The sequence below is a fragment of the Globicephala melas genome, chromosome 19, assembly GCF_963455315.2.
Source record: "Globicephala melas chromosome 19, mGloMel1.2, whole genome shotgun sequence".
Classification (NCBI taxonomy): Eukaryota; Metazoa; Chordata; class Mammalia; order Artiodactyla; family Delphinidae; genus Globicephala; species Globicephala melas.
The window spans coordinates 26,713,593-26,733,326 of record NC_083332.1 but is presented as its reverse complement, the minus strand read 5'-3'; the positions used below and the strand labels follow the sequence as shown (position 1 = coordinate 26,733,326).

At 36.2% G+C, this 19,734-nt stretch overlaps 1 protein-coding gene across 1 annotated transcript in view; it reads left to right on the top strand.

The window, feature by feature from the left end:
• The window catches only part of ITFG1 (integrin alpha FG-GAP repeat containing 1), a 239,460-nt gene that overhangs the window by 13,872 nt on the left and 205,854 nt on the right, over positions 1-19,734 (top strand). Inside the window, exon 6 of the mRNA XM_030833058.2 lies at positions 13,659-13,753. Coding sequence (XP_030688918.1) covers positions 13,659-13,753 — 95 coding nt within the window. The remainder of the gene's footprint in view (positions 1-13,658; positions 13,754-19,734) is intronic.

The window sequence follows — 19,734 nt, the reverse complement described above, 5'->3', positions numbered from 1 at the left end:
ATATGTTTTCTTTGTAGTAATCATTTAGAAAGAGAGCTTCTTTTGAGTTTTTGTGCAAGTAAGTTCAACGGTAATTGTTCATCATTAATATTGATGATATTTAAAAGTGTTTTGAATTCAACATATTTCTATTAGCATATATCAAAATTTTGTTTCCTTCTTTGAGAGGAAACCATTTTGTTTTATTTTATTACGATTTGCATGTATTGAAAAAAGTCCATTTTAAAACAAGCATAGAGGGCTTCCCTGGTGGCGCACTGGTTGAGAGTCTGCCTGCTGATGCAGGGGACACGGGTTCGGGCCCTGGTCCGGGAAGATCCCACATGCCGCGGAGTGGCTAGGCCCGTGAGCCATGGCCGCTGAGCCTGCGCGTCCTGAGCCTGTGCTCCACAACGGGAGAGGCCACAACAGTGAGAGGCCCGCGTACCACAAAAAAAAAAAAAAACCAAAAAGACAAGCATAGAATACCAATGAACTGTACACTTAAAAATGGTTAAGATGGTAACTTCTATGTTATATATATTTTACCACAATAAAAATTAGAAAAAGAAAAACAAACAAGCACAGTTAGAGAAGCTATGTGTATAGAGCAGACTTTGAGTAAGCTTGGTCTATATTATCATTTCAATTTAGGGTAAAATGAATCAAAATAATTTATAATTCCTGAAAATACAGGTTAAGTTCTCTTTCATTAGAGTCCTATTGTATGTTTTAAAAATGTATATTCTATTGAAAATGCCCTACAAATACTTGATTTTTAACAGTCTGGAGGCCTAGGCTCTGAGCTGCATGAGTTCCTGAGTTCCATAGTAGTCCTGAGTAGAGATGGGGGCCTATGCTTCTCCTCAGACTGCCTACTCTTCTGTCTTCCTGCCCTAGGAGCCAGTGCTGCTAGGGCCGTCTCTCAGGTGTAATATCACTGTTGCACACCCTGTGGAGGTAGGAACATTTGGACAAAGTAAGGATATGGCTGAAAGAAATCACCACATTTTCTCTTATGAACATAAGGTGCTATTTCTAAGAGGTCCTTAAGATTTATCTGGTCTGACCCATACCTTTGAATTCTAATAGAGGCCCAAGAGTGAGTGAATAACCCATCAAGTATTTACCAATGTAACTCTGTTCTTCAGCCATGCTTCTTTTCCCACTCTTCTCTCATGTGTTGTACTCCTCACCATGCCCCTCCTGAAGAGGCATAACTGAGGATTGCACAGCTTATTGTCCTCTGTGAGGCTCAGGGTTGGATGGGGAAGGATGAGATGAAAGAGAATCTTAAACAAGCCTATTTGCTTTTTAAAATATCTACTTAGTAACTCTGGGGTTGGCAGTTTCCATCAGTTGTCTCATATTTTTCCCACAACAGGTAGCTGTGTAGTTCAAGAGGCGCTGTCAAGGAGCCAGCTAATTCAAAGGTTAAGTGACCACTGTAAGCTTGCAATGTAAATAAATGGTAGATCTGGGATTTGAATCTTGGTCTTCCAAATTGTAAAGCCTTTGTTCCTGCCTTCAACTCTGTATAGCCATTACCATTGTTATAGTCACAGAGGGCCTTTGGTGGTGCTCCAACATGGTTAACTTAGACTTCCTCATAGCATAGTGGTTGTTTTCCAAGAAGAAGCAATACAAGAGTATAGACAGAAGCTGGAGATCTCTTTAAGGCTTGGTCCTGGCAGTTAAACAGCATCACTTCTGTGGCATTCTATTCAAAGAATTAGCTAATATTCTAGGGAATTTGAGGATTATGTACTCTGCCTCTAGATGTGAGCGTGGCTTAACTGAAATGTAAAAGAGCATGTGGGATGGGAAATAATGTGGTCATCTTTGGATACACAGCATGGTAGGCTGTGTTTATTTACTTTACCATAGGTAAAGACTTGCAAAGGAATATGCAAACACAGATCATTTAAGCAACTAGATCCTCAGGTTTCATAGGTACTCCTACCTAAAATGGATGAGCCTGAAAACGTACCTATTTTCACTATAACTTTCTCCTCCTTCATATAAGAATGCCATGTTCTTTACCCGTCCTAAATCTCACTAATTATACGTTTCCTGGGGAGTAAAAACCCGTACAGCACGAAACACAGGTATACTAAACTAATAGAATTTCCAGTTCTTCCTCTTCTCCTATTTCTTCTTCCTATTTCTCTTCAGATGAAGCTTGGTAGCAAAAAGCATTTTGATCCACATTGATATGTTCTAAATTCAGATGTGCTAGAGTGGGGTTGTGGGAGTAATGACAGTTTTTGTTTAATGACTTTGCCTCCTGCATTCCCTGACTACTGTCAAAGAATCTGTAATTATTGAGAGAGGGTCCTGGGAGAGCACAGCACAGAGCATCCGTAAGAAACACCAAATTCAGCAAAGCAGACCTTTTAGCTCTTCTTAGTACTCTATCCCTAAGACACGTAATTAAATGGAAGGAAGGTACTTTTCATGCCTATGTAGTTTTGGATCATGCCAGTGATTGTTTCAGATGTGACCAGAATGTTCTCAAGGACTACCAAACCTATGGATAAAACCTTTACATAATTTCTTTTATATTTGGTATGCATTTTTCTGTAATGTAGCTAATACCTACTTTATCAAATCATATCAAGAAAATTCCATTTAAAGTCAAATATTTTATCTTGTCTTATGAAATGTTTACTATTTTCTTTCTCCTATTAATAGAAAATAAATTTACATGCTGGCTCCTGAGCCAAATAATTTTTTGTAGTATATACCTTTCTCATTTATTAAAGTCATAGGGAAAACTTTGGTATGTCTAAAGAAATAAGAAAGAAATTGTGTGATTTCTCATTTTTGTAATCTGTTTTTATTTACTCCGAAAGCCAGATACCAGAGTCAGTATTCACATACATTTAATGGACTGTTATGTCTTTTATCATACTTATTGTATTATAAATTATTTTAGCTGTACTTTACATTGCAATGCTTTAAGTTCACTAAAGAGAAACAGCATGTTGCTTTACTATCTTGTCTTTATAACTTATTTTATGAAAATAGATAAATCAATTTTATCAAAATTACCTTAATTTTGACTGCTTTTAGTAATCTTTCCTACAATATATAATCTGTACTTTTCTCAGTACTTTTTGTAATGTTCCTTGAAACACATGTTAACAAATTTATTTGAATTGAAAAGATGAGGTCAAACTCTTTCTGACAGAAAATAACTTTCATTTGGAGATTGGTTTGACAGTGAGGACTGGCTTTGCTAATTGGATTATATACCAGGCATTTTACATAAATTGAATGAGCTAAATCAGCAGCTCTAAATTCTTTTTTTTTTAACTTTCATTATGGAAAAATTTAAACATATGCAAAGGTAGAGCAAATAGGACAATGAATTTGCATATAATACACCTGTCATGCAGCTACAGTTAGCAACTCTTGGCCAGTCTTATTTCATTCACAACTTTTCCTTCATTTCTCTCTCTAACTTCCTCCCCAGACATTTTTAATCCGTAAATATTTAAGTATATATCTCTAAAAAATAAGGATGTTTTTAAAATACATAATTACAATGTATTTATCATACCTAAAAATTAATATTAAATTTCCATGGAGATTTTAATGAACATATATGAACAAGATTTCTTAGCATCTGTATCTATAAAGATGAAGAAAAGGAGTAGACTTGACACTGAATCCTGTTTCATTCTAGCAGTGTCATGCTAGTCTAAAGGTAAGTAAACTAATATATTTTAAAGCTCCATTCATTTCTTCAAAAAAATGCATTTCCAATGAAATTTTACCTTTGATTTAATAAGCTATCAAAGCTTTTTCATCAGGTGTACAGTAGTAGTTAAAATAACTCGACCTCAAAAAAAAAAAAAACTCAACCTCAAAGAGATTTTTTTTTAAAACACCTGGATGCATAAAGCCAATTTAAATACCAATTTGAAGATATACATTTCTTTGGAGACATAAAAAGACCAGATATAAAAACATTTTACATCATGATAAAGTTCTATAACAGAAATAGAATAGAAGTACAAGTCCAAGGATAAAGAGAAGAAGAGCTTTTTTATGTGGTTTGTGGGTGTATGTGGATGATGGTGGATAATAATCAGTATGGTATCTGTATTCTACTGAATACATTTTTAAGAGTAATCATTTTAATTTTTTTATTGAAGTATAGTTGCTATAAAATATTATAAAGGTGACAGGTGGACAATATAGTGATTTACAGCTTTTAAGGTTTATATGCCATTTATAGTTATTGTAAAATATTGACTCTATTCCCTGTGTTGTACAATATATCCTTGTTTAATAGTTTGTACCTCTTACTCCCCTGCCCCTATATTGCCCCTCCTCCTTCCCTCTCCCACTGGTAACCACTAGTTTGTTCTGTATTATATCTTTGAGCCTGCTTCCTTTATGTTATATTCACTAGTTTGTTGTTTTTTTTAGATTCCATATACAAGTGATATCATATAGTTTTTATCTTTCTCTGTCTGACTTATTTCACCTAGCATAATGCCCTTCAAGTCCATCCATGTTGCTGCAGATGGCAAAATTTCATTCTTTTTTATGGCCAAGTAATATTCCATTGTGTGTATGTATATGTGTGTGTGTGTGTGTGTGTGTATTACACACACACATATATATATCACATCTTTTTTATTCATCTGCTGTTAGATACTTAGGTTGCTTGCATATCTTGGCTTTCATAAATAATGCTGCTATGAACATATCTTTTTGAATTAGTGTTTTTGTTTTTAGATATATATACCTAGGAGTGCAATTGCTGGATCATATGGTAGCTCTGTTTTTATTATTTGAGAAACCTCCATACTGTTTTCCACAGTGGCTATACCAATATACATTCCTACCAACAGTGTACGATCTACATCCTCACCAACATTTGTTATTTGTGTTCTTTTTGATGATAGCCATTCTGACAGATATGAGGTCATATCTCATTATGGTTTTGATTTACATTTCCCTGATAATTAGCCAGGTTTAGCATCTTTCCATGTGCCTGTTGGCCATCTGCATTTTCTCTTTGGAAAAATGTCTATTCAGTTCTTCTGCCCATTTTTTAATTGTGTTGGTTGTTTTTTTGATGTTGAGTTATTTATATGAGCTGTTCATATATGTTGGATATTAATCCCTTATCAGTCATATCATTTGCAAATATTTTCTTCAATTCAGTAGGTTGTCTTTTCATTTTGTCAGTGGTTTCCTTTGCTGTGCAAAAGCTCTTAAGTTTTAATTACATCTCATTTGTTTATTTTTTGCTTTTATTTCCTTTGCTTTAGGAAATGGATCCAAAAGAATATTGCTGCAATTTATGTCAAAGAGTGCTCTGCCTATGTTTTCCTCTAGGAGTTTTATAGTATCTAGTCTTACATTTAGGTCTGTAATCCATTTAGAGTTTATTTTTGTATATGGTGTTAGAGTATGTTCTGATTTCATTGTTTTACGTGTAGCTGTTCAGTTTTCCCAGCACCACTTATTGAAGAGACTGTCTTTTCTCCATTGTATATTGTTGCCTCCACTGTCATAGATTGACTATAAGTGTGTGGGTTTATTTCTGGGCTCCCTATTCTGTTCCATTAATTAGAGTAATCATTTTATTTTAAAATATCAGTAATTAGGGGCTTCCCTGGTGGCGCAGTGGTTGAGAGTCTGCCTGCCAATGCAGGGGACATGGGTTCGTGCCCTGGTCTGGGAAGATCCCACATGCCGCGGAGTGGCTGGGCCCATGAGCCATGGCCACTGAGCCTGTGCGTCCGGAGCCTGTGCTCCACAACGGGAGAGGCCACAACAGTGAGAGGCCCACATACCGCAAAAAAAGAAAAAAAAAACCAGTAATTCTAATAGGTTTAAAGATTACATGCTTTTGTAGCTATTTAAAACGTTGAAAATATTTATATTACTTTCTTAGAAATGAACTTCTAGGTATTAAGAGATAGTTTTTGTAAATTCTTTTAAGAGTCTATTGGAACAAAAGTTTTCAAGACCACTGGACTAGGCGGCTTAGAGAAGCATGCTAGACCCATCTTCACGCTAGACCTATCTCCTAGTAACTGCTTTTACCTGGGTATCTTTTTTTTTTTTTAATAGTTCAGTTGTATTACATGAATGTTGTTGTTGTTGTTGTTTTTTAAATTAATTAATCAATTATTTTTGGCTGCGTTGGGTCTTCGTTGCCGTGCGCGAGCTTTCTCTAGTTGTGTCGAGCGGGGGCTACTCTTCATTGCAGTGTGCAGGCTTCTCAATGTGGTGGCTTCTCTTGTCACGAAGCACAGGCTCCAGATACCTGGGCTTCAGTAGTTGTGGCACACGGGCTCAGTGGTTGTGGCTCACGGGCTCTAGAGCGCAGGCTCAGTGGTTGTGGCGCACAGGCTTAGTTGGTCCATGGCATGTGGGATCTTGCCAGACCAGGGATTGAACCCTTGTCCCCAGCATTGGCAGGCGGATTCTTAACCACTGCACCACCAGGGAAGTCCCTTACCTGGGTATCTTAAATATATGACAACTCATTGTAGGCTGATCATTGAAAAGTGAGTGGATTAGCAGTCATTTCTAAGAGCAGTTACCGTAATAGGCAACTAAAAGCTACAGTTGACATTAATTACATTTAAATTCATCCTTTGATAAATGCTGTTCTTTGAGATTAAAGATGATGATGCCTACAAATTAGAACACCTTGACATAATTATGTTTCCTGTTGGGGACAAACTAGTAATTGGAATTTTCTACAGAGGTCAAGAAATGTCAACAGATTCAACATGACTCAGAACTGCCCACTTTTTCATCTCTGCTGTTTCTTCTTTTGTCATCAGAGCAGTTAACATCTGTGACCTTGGCATTCGAATGGAGTTAAGGAAATTATAGTTTATATGGGTATAGTTGCTTGAAAAATATGGTGTCTGCTTCTTACTGAAAAACTATGTTGTGTATAAAGAGCAACATTAAAGGCAGAAGGAGAAATGAATTTTATTTTCACCTATTTAAGTTTTTAAACAATTTAATTATCTTAGGCAACTTAAGTTGTCAGTCATCTTAAAATGTACCATGAAAGAATCAAAAGCTCTTTCTCCGCCCACCTTTGGTAGTCATCAGAATGGTAAATAGACACTGTATATAAAATAAACTATAAGAATCTGCTAACTGCCTTTTAAGAGATATTACTGTAAAATATCAGAGTATAGGCAACAAGTGTAAAACTTAAAATACTATGAAGAACTTGAATATTGATTTGAAATGTTCAAGGTAGCAATATTACAATTAATATTTTATTATGAGTTGCAAACTAAAGTGTCCGATGGGGCCCAGAAGGAAAACAAAGTGAGTGAACACTTTGGGAAGCTTCAGAGTTGACCTGCCTGGAGACTCTAGCTCTGTGTGAACAGGGCCAGTTGCTTGCCAGACCTTCTGATATTTCAAGAGAAGTTGGAAATCCTGATTTTTATTTGAAATCTGATTTTTAATTTGTTTTACCTCTGAATTCAAACTTTTTTAAACAATGTGTAGGTCAAATAAAACACATTTTATGCTGAATTTGACCCATAGTCTGCTACTTTATGACTTTTGCTTTATCGCTGTTCTAGATTCTTCATTTGAAATGTACGTTTTGTTAAATAGTTCCTAAGACAAAATGTCACAAGTTAGTTGAGGTTTTCCAAAATTCTAGCTATAACTTGTTTCAAAGCAAACCTGTAAAAAAATATGGGAAATTAGATCAGTAACTACTAGCATAGTAATTAAAGACAGCCACACGATTAACCTCATGGAGCTCAACTGTGTAAAAGTTTGTGTTTTTTTAATTCATTTTCAGCATATAATTACAAATTTGTTGGGAACATGCGAAACTCTTCTGAAATGACTTTATGTCAAACTTGTCGTAGGATCTCTAGCCTGAGCCTGATTATTTTGTATGTAATTAAAAATACTTTAATGCTTAGAATTTAAAGAACTGATGAATAAATGGCATATCTTAAAGAGAAGTGAACCAATGATTATTAAATTGGACTTAATTGAAATTATTTTAAGCATTTCTGACCTTGTGTAGTATGAAAGAAAAACATGACATGAATGCTTGGTATTGAATTACCATACAACAAATGCTAAATATAACTTTTCAATGTATATTAATATTTTCTTATTATCATAACCCTATATTATGGGGTTTTAGTTAAAGTAATACAATCAAGTTGTAGGAATACTGCTTGGTTTGGTTTTTAGTGTCTTGTTTAGGTTATAGATGAGGCCCAATATGTGCTAAAAAGAATGTAGAAGAAGGTTACTGGGAAGAAGTTACTGTTTGTAGAACCCTTTGCATAGAGAAAATTTTCTCCTGTTGAATGCTTATTCTTTTTTCCAGAATCCACCTACTAATAACAAATTAGTCAATTGTTCCTTCCCACTTTCCAAACACTGCAAAACTAAATTCACAGGTGAACCTTGTTTGCTGTCTACTCAATTGGATACTGTGTTGACAATTAACTTAGACTTAATTAGCCTTTAATTGCTCTTTGGAGATGACATATCTATGCTTCCATATTGGACTGGAACATAATACTGTGAAAAAAATAGCAAATTCTAATTAGAAGTAGAGAAGAATAGGAGATGCTACTTAAGACTACGATTCAGTTCAGCCAGTATTTGGGAGCCAGGTCCTGGTTAGGCATTGTAGATACAAATATCTATGAGTCAGTATACCTAGGATACACTCTCAGAGAAACAGTTCCTCAAGTAACTATAATGCAAACTAAAGTGCTATTACTAGAGAAAAGTATAATGGTGAAACAGTGAGAGAGGAGTAAAGGCCTTTTGGAGGAAGCTGATTTAAGTAGGGCCTTGATAAATAGGAATGCCTTTGACACTGGAGTGTTCTTCACTAGTGAGGAATTGTGGGGAGATGATTTTATTTAAACTTGCTCTTCTTTCTGTAGTTCCTAATAGTTTACCAGTATGACCTTCCTGATTTTGACAAATGCACTATGGTTATATTAGATGTTAACATTAGGAGTAACTAAATGAAGGATGTGTGAAAACTTAGTACTGTTGGTTTTTTTAGTGAGATAAAATTTGCATAACATTATTAAAATTAACCATCATTGTGTACACTTTAGTGAGATTTAGAACATTTACAACATTGTGCAACCATCACCTAGTTCCAGTGACTTTTCATCTCTCCGAAAGGAAACCCTGTACCCATTAAGCAGTCACTCTCCCTTTCCCCTCTACCCCTGCACTTGGTAGCCACTAATCTTCTTTCTGTCTCTAGGATTTTCCTATTATGGGTATTTCATATAAATGAAATCATACAAGATGTGACTTTTTGAGTCTGGCTTCTTTCACATAGAATAATATTTTAAAGATTCATCCATATTGTATCATGTATCGGTACTCCAGTTATTTTATGACTGAATAATATTTTCATTGTATGGGTATATGACATTTTGTTTATTCATTCATCCATTGGTAGATATTTGGGTTATTGTGAATACTGCTGCTAAGAGCATTCATGTACCAGTATTCATTTGAATACTGTTTTCAATTCTTTTTTTTTTTAACATCTTTGTTGGAGTATAATTGCTTTACAATGTTGTATTAGTTTCTGCTGTATAACAAAGTGCATCAGCTATACATATACATATATCCCCATATGCCCTCCCTTTTGCGTCTCCCTCCCACCCTCCCTATCCTACCCCTCTGGTAGTCACAAAGCACCCAGCTGATCTCCCCATGCAGTGCAGTTGCTTCCCCCTAGCTATCTATTTTACATTTGGTAGTGTATATATATGTCAATGCTACTGTCTCATTTTGTCCCAGCTTACCCTTCCCCCTCCCCATGTCCTCAAGTCCATTCTCTACATCTGTGTCTTTATTCCTGTCCTGCCCCTGGATTCATTAGAACCTTTTTTTTTTTTTTTAAGATTTCCTATATATGCGTTGGCATATGGTATTTGTTTTTCCCTTTCTGACTTACTTCACTCTGTATGACAGACTCTAGGTCCATCCACCTCACTACAAACAACTCAATTTCTTTTCTTTTTATGGCTGAGTAATATTCCATTGCATATATGTTCCACATCTTCTTTATCCATTCATCTGTCAGAGGACACTTAGGTTGCTTCCATGTCCTGGCTATTGTAAATAGTGCAGCAGTGAACGTTGTGGTACCTGTCTCTTTTTGAATTATGTTTTTCTCAGGGTATATGCCCAGTAGTGGGATTGCTGAGTCATCTGGTACCTCTATTTTTAGTTTTATAAGGAGCCTCCGAACTGTTCTCCATAGTGGCTGTATCAATTTACATTCCCACCAACAGTGCAAGAGGGTTCCCTTTTCTCCACACCCTCTCCAGCATTTATTGTTTGTAGATTTTTTGATGATGGCTATTCGGACTGGTGTGAGGTGATACTGCATTGTAGTTTTGATTTCCATTTCTCTAATGATTAGTGATGTTGAGCATCCTTTCATGTGTTTGTTGGTAATCTGTATATCTTCTTTGGAGAAATGTCTATTTAGGTCTCCTGACCATTTTTGGATTGGGTTGTTTGTCTTTTTGATATTGAGATGCATGAGCTGCTTGTATATTTTGGAGATTAATCCTTTGTCATTTGCTTCATTTGCAAATATTTTCTCCCATTCTGAGGGTTGGCTTTTTGTCTTGTTTATAGTTTCCTTTGCTGTGCAAAAGCTTATGTTTCATTAGGTCCCATTTGTTTATTTTTGTTTCCATTACTCTAAGAGGTGGGTCAAAAAAGATCTTGCTATGATTTATATCAAAGAGTGTTCTTCCTATGTTTTCCTCCAAGAGTCTTTTGTTTGTTTGTTTGTTTGTTTTTGCGGTACACGGGCCTCTCCCATTGCGGAGCACAGGCTCAGGACGCACAGGCTCAGCGGCCACGGCTCACGGGCCCAGCTGCTCTGTGGGATCTTCCCGGCCTGGGATCTTGCCGGCCTGGGGCACGAACCCGTGTCCCCTGCATCGGCAGGCAGACTGTCAACCACTGCGCCACCAGGGAAGCCCCTTTCCAAGAGTTTTATAGTGTCCGGTCTTACATTTAGTTCTCTAATCCATTTTGAGTCTATTTTTGTGTATGGTGTTAGGGAACGTTCTAATGTCATCCTTTTACATGTAGCTGTCCAGTTTTCCCAGCACCACTTACTGAAGAGGGTGTCTTTTCTCCATTGTATATTCTTGCCTCCTTTATCAAAGATAAGGTGACCATATGTGTGTGGGTTTATCTCCTGTGAAATTTTTTGTTCTAGTTCTGTGAAAAATGCCATTGGTAGTTTGATAGGGATTGCATTGAATCTGTAGATTGCTTTGGGTAGTATAGTCATTTTCACAATGTTGATTCTTCCAATCCAAGAACATGGTATATATCTCCACCTGTTTGTATCATCTTTAATTTCTTTCATCAGTGTCATAGTTTTCTGCATGCAGGTCTTTTGTCTCCTTAGGTAGGTTTATTTCTAGGTATTTTATTCTTTTTGTTGTAATGGTAAATGGGAGTGTTTCCTTAACTTCTCTTTCAGGTTTTTCATCATTAGTGTATATCAATGCAAGAGACTTCTGTGCATTAATTTTGTATCCTGCTACTTTACCAAATTCATTGATTAACTCTAGTAGGTTTCTGGTAGAGTTTTTAGGATTCTCTATGTATAGTATCATGTCATCTGCAAACAGTGTGTTTTTCAATTCTTATTGGTATACATCTAGGTATAGAAATGCAGAGTCATATGGCAATTCATTGTTTGGCTTTTGGAAGAATTTCCAAACTGTTTTCCATAGCTAATGCACCATCTTATATTCCCATCAGCAGTATACAAGAGTTCTATTTCTTTTAGCAGTTTGAGACATCTGAGTTAATTTTTGGTATATGGTATGAGATAGGGGTTCATTCTTTTTCATGGCTGAAAACTTTGGAATTAATATTTATAAAAGATAATCATTCTCCACAGTGTCGGGAAAATATCACCCATGATAATATTAAGTTATTTTTCCTACACTTAAAGAATTAAAGATATAAATATAAGAGCTAAAACATAAAAGTCTTAGAAGAAAGCATGGGGTAAATTTTCATAACTTTGGATTTGGAAATGGGTTCTTAGATCTGACACCAAAAGAAAAAAGCAACACAAAAAAATTAGAACTGGATTTGTCAAATTAAAAGCTTCTACATAGCACAGGACACTATCCAGAAACTGAAAAGACTGTACAGAGTGGGAGAAAATATTGCAAATAGTGCATCAGTTAAAGATCTAGGATCTAGTCTATATAAAGAACTCTTATTACTCAAAGCAATAAATAACCCAATTTAAAAATAGGCAAAGGGGGCTTCCCTGGTGGCACAGTGGTTGAGAGTCCGCCTTCCGATGCTGGGGACGCGGGTTTGTGCCCCGGTCCGGGAAGATCCCACATGCCGCGGAGCAGCTGGGCCCATGAGCCATGGCCGCTGAGCCTGCACGTCCGGAGCCTGTGCTCTGCAACAGGAGAGACCACAACAGTGAGAGGCCCGCGTACTGCAAAAAAAAAAAAGAAAAATAGGCAAAGAATTTGAGTAGACATTTCTCTAAAGATATACAGGTAGCCAACAAGCACATGAAAACATGCTCAACATCATTAGACATCAGGAAAATATAAATCAAAACCACAAGAACCCTTCAGTAAGTAGCTATAATAAAACAAAGGGACAGTAGTAAGTGTTCATAATGGAATTAAAGTATTGAAATACCCATACATTGCTAGTGAGAATGTCTGATGATGAAACCACTTTGGAAAACAGTTTGACAGTTCTTTAGAAAGTCAAGTATAGAGTTACCATGTGACCCAGCAATTCTACTCCTAGGTATATACCCAGAAGAATCAAAAACATATGTAGGGGCTTCCCTGGTGGCACAGTGGTTGAGAGTCCGCCTGCCGATGCAGGGGACACGGGTTTGTGCCCCGGTCTGGGAAGATCCCACATGCCGCGAAGCGACTGGCCCCGTGAGCCATGGCTGCTGAGCCTGCGCATCAGGAGCCTGTGCTCCGCAACGGGAGAGGCCACAACAGTGAGAGGCCCGCGTACCGCAAATAAAACAAAACAAAACAAAAAACATATGTATATGTCCACATAAAAACTTGTACATGATTATTCATAACAGCATTTAATTGTAATAGCCAAAAGTGGAAACAAGTCAAATGTCCATCAACAGTTGAAAAAGATTTACAAAAAATATAGCCATGTAATTAAATATTATTCAGGGATAAAAAAGACTGAAGTAGTGACACATGCTACAGCATGGATGAACCTGAAAATATTATTCCAAGTGAAAGAAACCAGGCACAAAAGGCCACATGTTATATGATTCCATATATACGAAACGTCCAAAATAGGGAAATCCGTAGAGCCAGAAAGCAAATTAGTGTTTGCCAGAGGCTTGATGGTGGGGAGAATGAGAAGTTACTAATGAATACAGAGTTTCATTTTGAGGTGATGAAAATGTGAAATTAGATAGTGGTGATGGCTGCACACTGTGAATATACAAAAACCACTAAATTGTACACTCTGAAAGAGTGAATTTTAGAGTATGTGACAGAGCTAAGAATAAGTGCGTTTTTAAAATATCTTGCATGCAGATATTTTTGTTTTAAAACAGTGCTCATTTGATGTTTGCCTTAAGAAAAAAATTTTTCTTTTAGGAATTTATCATGGCATCCTGCATTGACCATTAAAAGTAAAATGCGGATTCCACATTCTCATGCATTCATTGATCTAACTGAAGATTTTACAGCAGGTGAGTTGCACATAAATGTAAAGTATTTCTTTTAGGCTGCCAAAGAATGATGAGATTTTTACTGTTTTCCTAGTAGTCATTTGTTATTGAATTGAACATTAAGACCAAAATGTTAAAAGGTTATAAGGAAGTTAGTGATATCGGAAAAATGTAAAAAGTACTGGATGCAATAAATAAGTCTTTAGTTATTGTTTTTTGCTGTTTGTTAACCACATCAAAATTTGGATTATTGACTAATAAATGCTGTAAATTTAATTGTAAGAAAAATATTTACCTTATGTGTTAAAGAATTTCAAAGAGTTCAAAAAAGTTTTATTATGGAAAATTTTAAATATAGAAAAGTAGGCAGAATAGTATGATATACGCACATTTAATCATTACCCAGCTTCAACAATAATCAGTATATGGCCAATCTTGTTTCATCTGTATAACCACCCATGAGCCCTCCTCCCACCCCGATAATTTTATAGGAATTCCCAAGCATTGTATCATTTCATTTATAAATATTTCAATCTGTATCTCTAAATGATACAGACTTTTTTATTTTTAACAACCTCACGATCATTTCCAAACATTAAAAAATTTAACAATATTCTCTTAATAGCAAATACTTACTCACTATTCAAAATGCCCCAATTCTCTCCTAATTGTTTCTATCAAATTAGGAGCTAAATGATGTACATACATACGAAGAAAAAACACCTGTCTTAAAGAATTTCTCAAAGTGTGGATTTTGCTGATAGTGTCCCCGTGATGTTAATATGTGACTCTGTCCCCTGTATTTCCTCTAAGCCAGTGATTAGATTTAAGCAGCTATTGATGATCATTGTCAAGTCCACTATTTCAAAAGGATTTACAAAATCATAGCACCCTAAATCTATCACTCCTCAACATATATTATCAGCTGGAATTTTCTATTTAAAACAGACAAACAAAAGGAACATCTATTATTATCTTTTTAGTCACCCGAAGTACAGTTGAGACAGGCAGGTTAAATGCTTAAATTTTCTTCCTTCTCATTTTTTTCCAGTTTTTTTTAATGTGGTAAAATACACGTAATGTAAAATTTCCATTGTGACCTTTTTTTTTTTTTTTTTTTTTTTTTTTTTGGTGCGGTACACGGGCCTCTCACCATTGTGGCCTCTCCCGTTGCGGAGCACAGGCTCCGGACGCGCAGGCTCAGCGGCCATGGCTCACAGGCCTAGTCGCTCCGCGGCATGTGGGATCTTCCCAGACCGGGGCACGAACCCGTGTCCCCTGCATCGGCAGGCGGACTCTCAACCACTGCGCCACCAGGGAAGCCCAGCTTTCTTCCTTTTTAAAGCTGAATTGTATATAACCACATTTTGCTCAGCTTCCACATTTTAGCTGTTGTGAATAATGTTGCTGTGAACTTTCATGTACAAACATCTCTTAGAGATCCTGCTTTCAGTTCATTTGGGTATATATCCAGAAGTGAAATTGCTGGATCATATGATAATTTTGTGTTTAATTTTTTGAGGAATGGCCGTCACAGAAACTTTATCGTTTTACATTCCCACCAACAGTGTACAAGGGTTCCAGTTTTCTCCACATACTTGCCAATATTTGTTATTTTCTTTTTTTTCATAGTAGTCATTCTAATAGGTATAATGTGATATCTCATTGTAGTGTGGGTTTGTTCTGTTTCTTTGGTTTTTTGCTGCTCCACGTGGCTTTCTGGATCTTAGTTCCCAAACAGGGATTGAGGGATTGAACCCGGCCCCAGCGGTGAAAGCACTGAGTCCTAACCACTGGACTGCCAGGGAATTCCCTCTTTGTAGTTCTGATTTGCATTTTTCCTGGTGATTAGTGATGTTGAGCACCTTTTCATGTCCTTATTGGCTATTTGCATATCTTTTTTGGAGAAGTGTGTACTTAAGTCCTGTGCCCATTTTTCAATTGGGTTGTTTCTTTGGTGTTGTTAAGTTTTAGTTAGTCTCTGTTCATAATATTGCTCCCTCATCAGATACATGATTTACAAATATTTTCTCTCATTCTATGGGATATCTTTTTACTCTGTTGATAGTGTCTTTGTATGCAAAAAATTTTTAATTTCATGAAGTCCAGTTTTTCTGTTGTTCCTTTGTGGCCTTGTGCCTTTGGTGTCCTATCCAAAAGGTCATTGCCAGATGCACTTTCATGAAACTTTTGCCCTGTATTTTCTCTTGAGAGTTTTATACTTTTATCCCTTACATTTAGAGCTTTGAACCATTTTGAGTTAATTTATATATATGGTGTTAGATAAGGTTCCAACTTCATTACTTGCATGTATATCCTGTTTTCCTAGCACCATTTATTTTTTTTAATATTTATTTTATTTTTTTGGCTATGTCAGGTCTTTGTTGCGGTGCGCAGGCTTCTCTCTAGTTGTGGCATGGGGATTTTCTCTCTGTAGTTGTGGTGCTCAGGCTGCAGAGCGTGTGGGCTCTGTAGTTTGCGGCACTCGGGCTCTCTTGTTGAGGCGCTCAAGCTCAGTAGTTGGGGCATGCAGGCTTAGTTGCCCTGCAGCATGTGGGATCTTAGTTCCCTGACCAGGGATTGAACCCATATCCCCTGCAATGGAAGGCAGATTCTTTACCACTGGACCACCAGGGAAGTCCCATAGCACCATTTATTAAAAGGACTTGTCTTTTCCCCGCTTATCACCCTTGTCAAAATTCATTTGACTATATACTCAAGGGTTTATTTCTGGGTTCTCTGTTATTTTCACTGACCTATATGTCTGTATTTATGCTGGTACCTCACTGGGGTTTTTTTGGGTTTGTTTTTAACTTTTTATTTTATATTGGAATATAGCCAATTATGTTGTGATAGTTGCAGGTGCGCAGCAAAGCGACTCAGCCATACATATACATGTATCCATTCTCCCCCAAACTCCCCTCCCATCCAGGTTGCCACATAACATTGAGGAGAGTTCCCTGTAGTACTATCCTGGTTTGATTACTACAGCTTTGGAATATGTTTAGTAATCGGGAAGTGTGAGTTCTCCAACTTTGTTCTTTTTCAACATTGTTTTGACTATTTTAGGAGGTCTCTTGAGATTCTATATGAATTTTAGGACAGATTTTTCTATATCTGTAAAAAGTGCCATTGAGATTTTGGTAAGGATTGTTCTGAATCTATAGGTCACTTTGGGTAGTATTGACATCTTAACAATATTGTCTTTCAGTCCATGAACATGCAATGTGTTTTCCTTTATTTGTCTTCTTAATGATTTCTTCCAATAATGTTTTATAGTTTTTAATTATATAAGTCTTTCACCTCCTTGGTTAAGTTAATTCCTAAGTATTTTATTCATTTTGATTCTATTGTAAATGAAATGTTTTCTTAATTTCCTTTGTGGATTTTTCATTGTAAGTGTTTAGAAATGCAGCTGATTTTTGCATGTTAATTTGTATCCTACTACTTTTCTGAATTCATTTATTAGTCTGAACAGGTTTTTTTTTTTTTGGTAGAATCTTTAGCGTTTTCTACATATAAGATCATATCATCTATGAACAGAGATAATTTTACTTTTTTCTTTCTAACTTGGATGCCTCTTATTTCTTTTTCTTATTCCTCCCTTTTTTTTTAAACAAGTTTTCAAACACTTCTAATCAGCTTTTGCAATTACATTTTTATATAGTATACTAATTGCAAATGAGTAAAGCATGCCTGGTGGTTGGTAAAAGTAATAAAACTTCCTTCCTTTAAAAGTATTTTATGAATTTACCTTCCCAAAAAACGTGCAAGAGGGTTCCCTTTTCTCCACACCCTCTCCAGCATTTATTGTTTGTAGATTTTTTGATGATGGCCATTCTGACCAGTGTGAGATGATATCTCATTGTTGTTTTGATTTGCATTTCTCTAATGATTAATGATGTTGAGCATTCTTTCATGTGTTTGTTGGCAATCTGTATATCTTTGGAGAAATGTCTATTTAGGTCTTCTGCCCATTTTTGGATTGGGTTGTTTGTTTTTTTGTTATTGAGCTGCATGAACTGCGTGTAAATTTTGGAGATTAATCCTCTGTCAGTTGCTTCATTTGCAAATATTTTTCTCCCATTCTGAGGGTTGTCTTTTGGTCTTGTTTATGGTTTCCTTTGCTGTGCAAAAGCTTTTAAGTTTCATTAGGTCCCATTTGTTTATTTTTGTTTTGATTTCCATTTCTCTAGGAGGTGGGTCAAAAAAGATCTTGCTGTGATTTATGTCATAGAGTATTCTGACTATGTTTTCCTCTAAGAGTTTGATAGTGTCTGGCCTTACATTTAGATCTTAAATCCAGTTTGAGTTTATTTTTGTGTATGGTGTTAGGGAGTGTTCTAGTTTTATACTTATACATGTAGCTGTCCAGTTTTCCCAGCATCACTTATTGAAGAGGCTTTCTTTTCTCCACTGTATATTCTTGCCTTCTTTATCAAAGATAAGGTGACCATATGTGCATGGGTTTATATCTGGGCTTTCTATCCTGTTCCATTAATCTATATAACTGTTTTTGTGTAAATATTATTTGCTACCTGTTTTTCAAAAAAGTTGAGGAGTTAAAGTGTAAAATACTTTTTTTAAATTTTATTTTAATTTAATTAATTTATTTTTTAACATCTTTATTGGAGTATAATTGCTTTACAATGGTGTGTTAGTTTCTGCTTTATAACAAAGTGAATCAGCTATACGTATACATATATCCGCATATCTCCTTCCTCTTGTGTCTCCCTTCCACTCTCCCTATCCCACCCCTCTAGGTGGTCACAAAGCACCCAGCTGATCTGCCTGTGCTATGCGGCTGCTTCCCACTAGCTATCTATTTTACATTTGGTAGTGTATATATGTCCATGCCACTCTCTCACTTTGTCCCAGCTTACCCTTCCCCCTCCCCATATCCTCAAGTCCATTCTCTAGTAGGTCTGTGTCTTTATTCCTGTCTTGCCCCTAGGTTCTTCATGACCTTTTTTTTTTTTCTTAGATTCCATATATATGTGTTAGCATACAGTATTTTTCTCTTTCTGACGTACTTCACTCTGTATTACAGACTCTAGGTCCATCCACCTCGCTACAAATAACTCAATTTCGTTTCTTTTTGTGGTTGAGTAATATTCCATTGTATATATGTGCCACATCTTCTTTATCCATTCATCTGTCGATGGACATCATTCCATTTATATTCACACACACACACACACTCACAGACAGACTTGTTTTTTACAATTCCTTTTTGAAGAAAGGTTTATTTTACGTATATGGTTTTAGAAACTTAGTTTCTTTCAGTTCAGTAATATTAGATTTCCTTAATCAACACCAACTCTGCCTGTAAGGAATTTTTTTTTTAATGAAAGAGGAAGTGATTGTTGTCAGATGTTGGAAAATATATCCAAAGAGGTATCTCAGTAGATTTTACGTTTTATTTGAAAATGACATGAATATAAGTCATCCCATTACAACAATTGGAAAATCCAAAAGTAAATATGTATAAATTCTTTAAAGCATACTTTTACTTGTTGAAGTACTGTTGAACTTCACTAATTTATTCAAAAAAGCTGTGGCTTGACGGGAGATGTGAACATAGATATGTGATTTCAGGATGTATTCTTCAAAGAAGTAACACCAAAACATTTTCATTTCTGTTTTACTCTCCCATCCTAACGTCAATATCCAAGAGTGAAGAATGAAAGGGAATACTGGTGGAAATGCTGGCCTTAAGTACAGCTGTGAAATGGGTGAAACCTATCTTGAGGTCCCTTCATCTGTACTGTTCTTGGTCTCTCTCATCCTCCTGGGGCTCTGGTGACATTACTGTCTTTCCTTCAGCCAGCTGATGTTCTCAAACTGACCCCCATTTGCCCTGAATTTTCCACAAAGTTAATTTCATCCCTTGCAGTAAACTTTTCCCTTACAATTTATCCCAACAAAAGTTTTGCAGTGTATAATGCCTAGCCCAAGTGAAAACAAGGTAAAAGTTCGCTGCTACAGATTTTCCCTGGCCC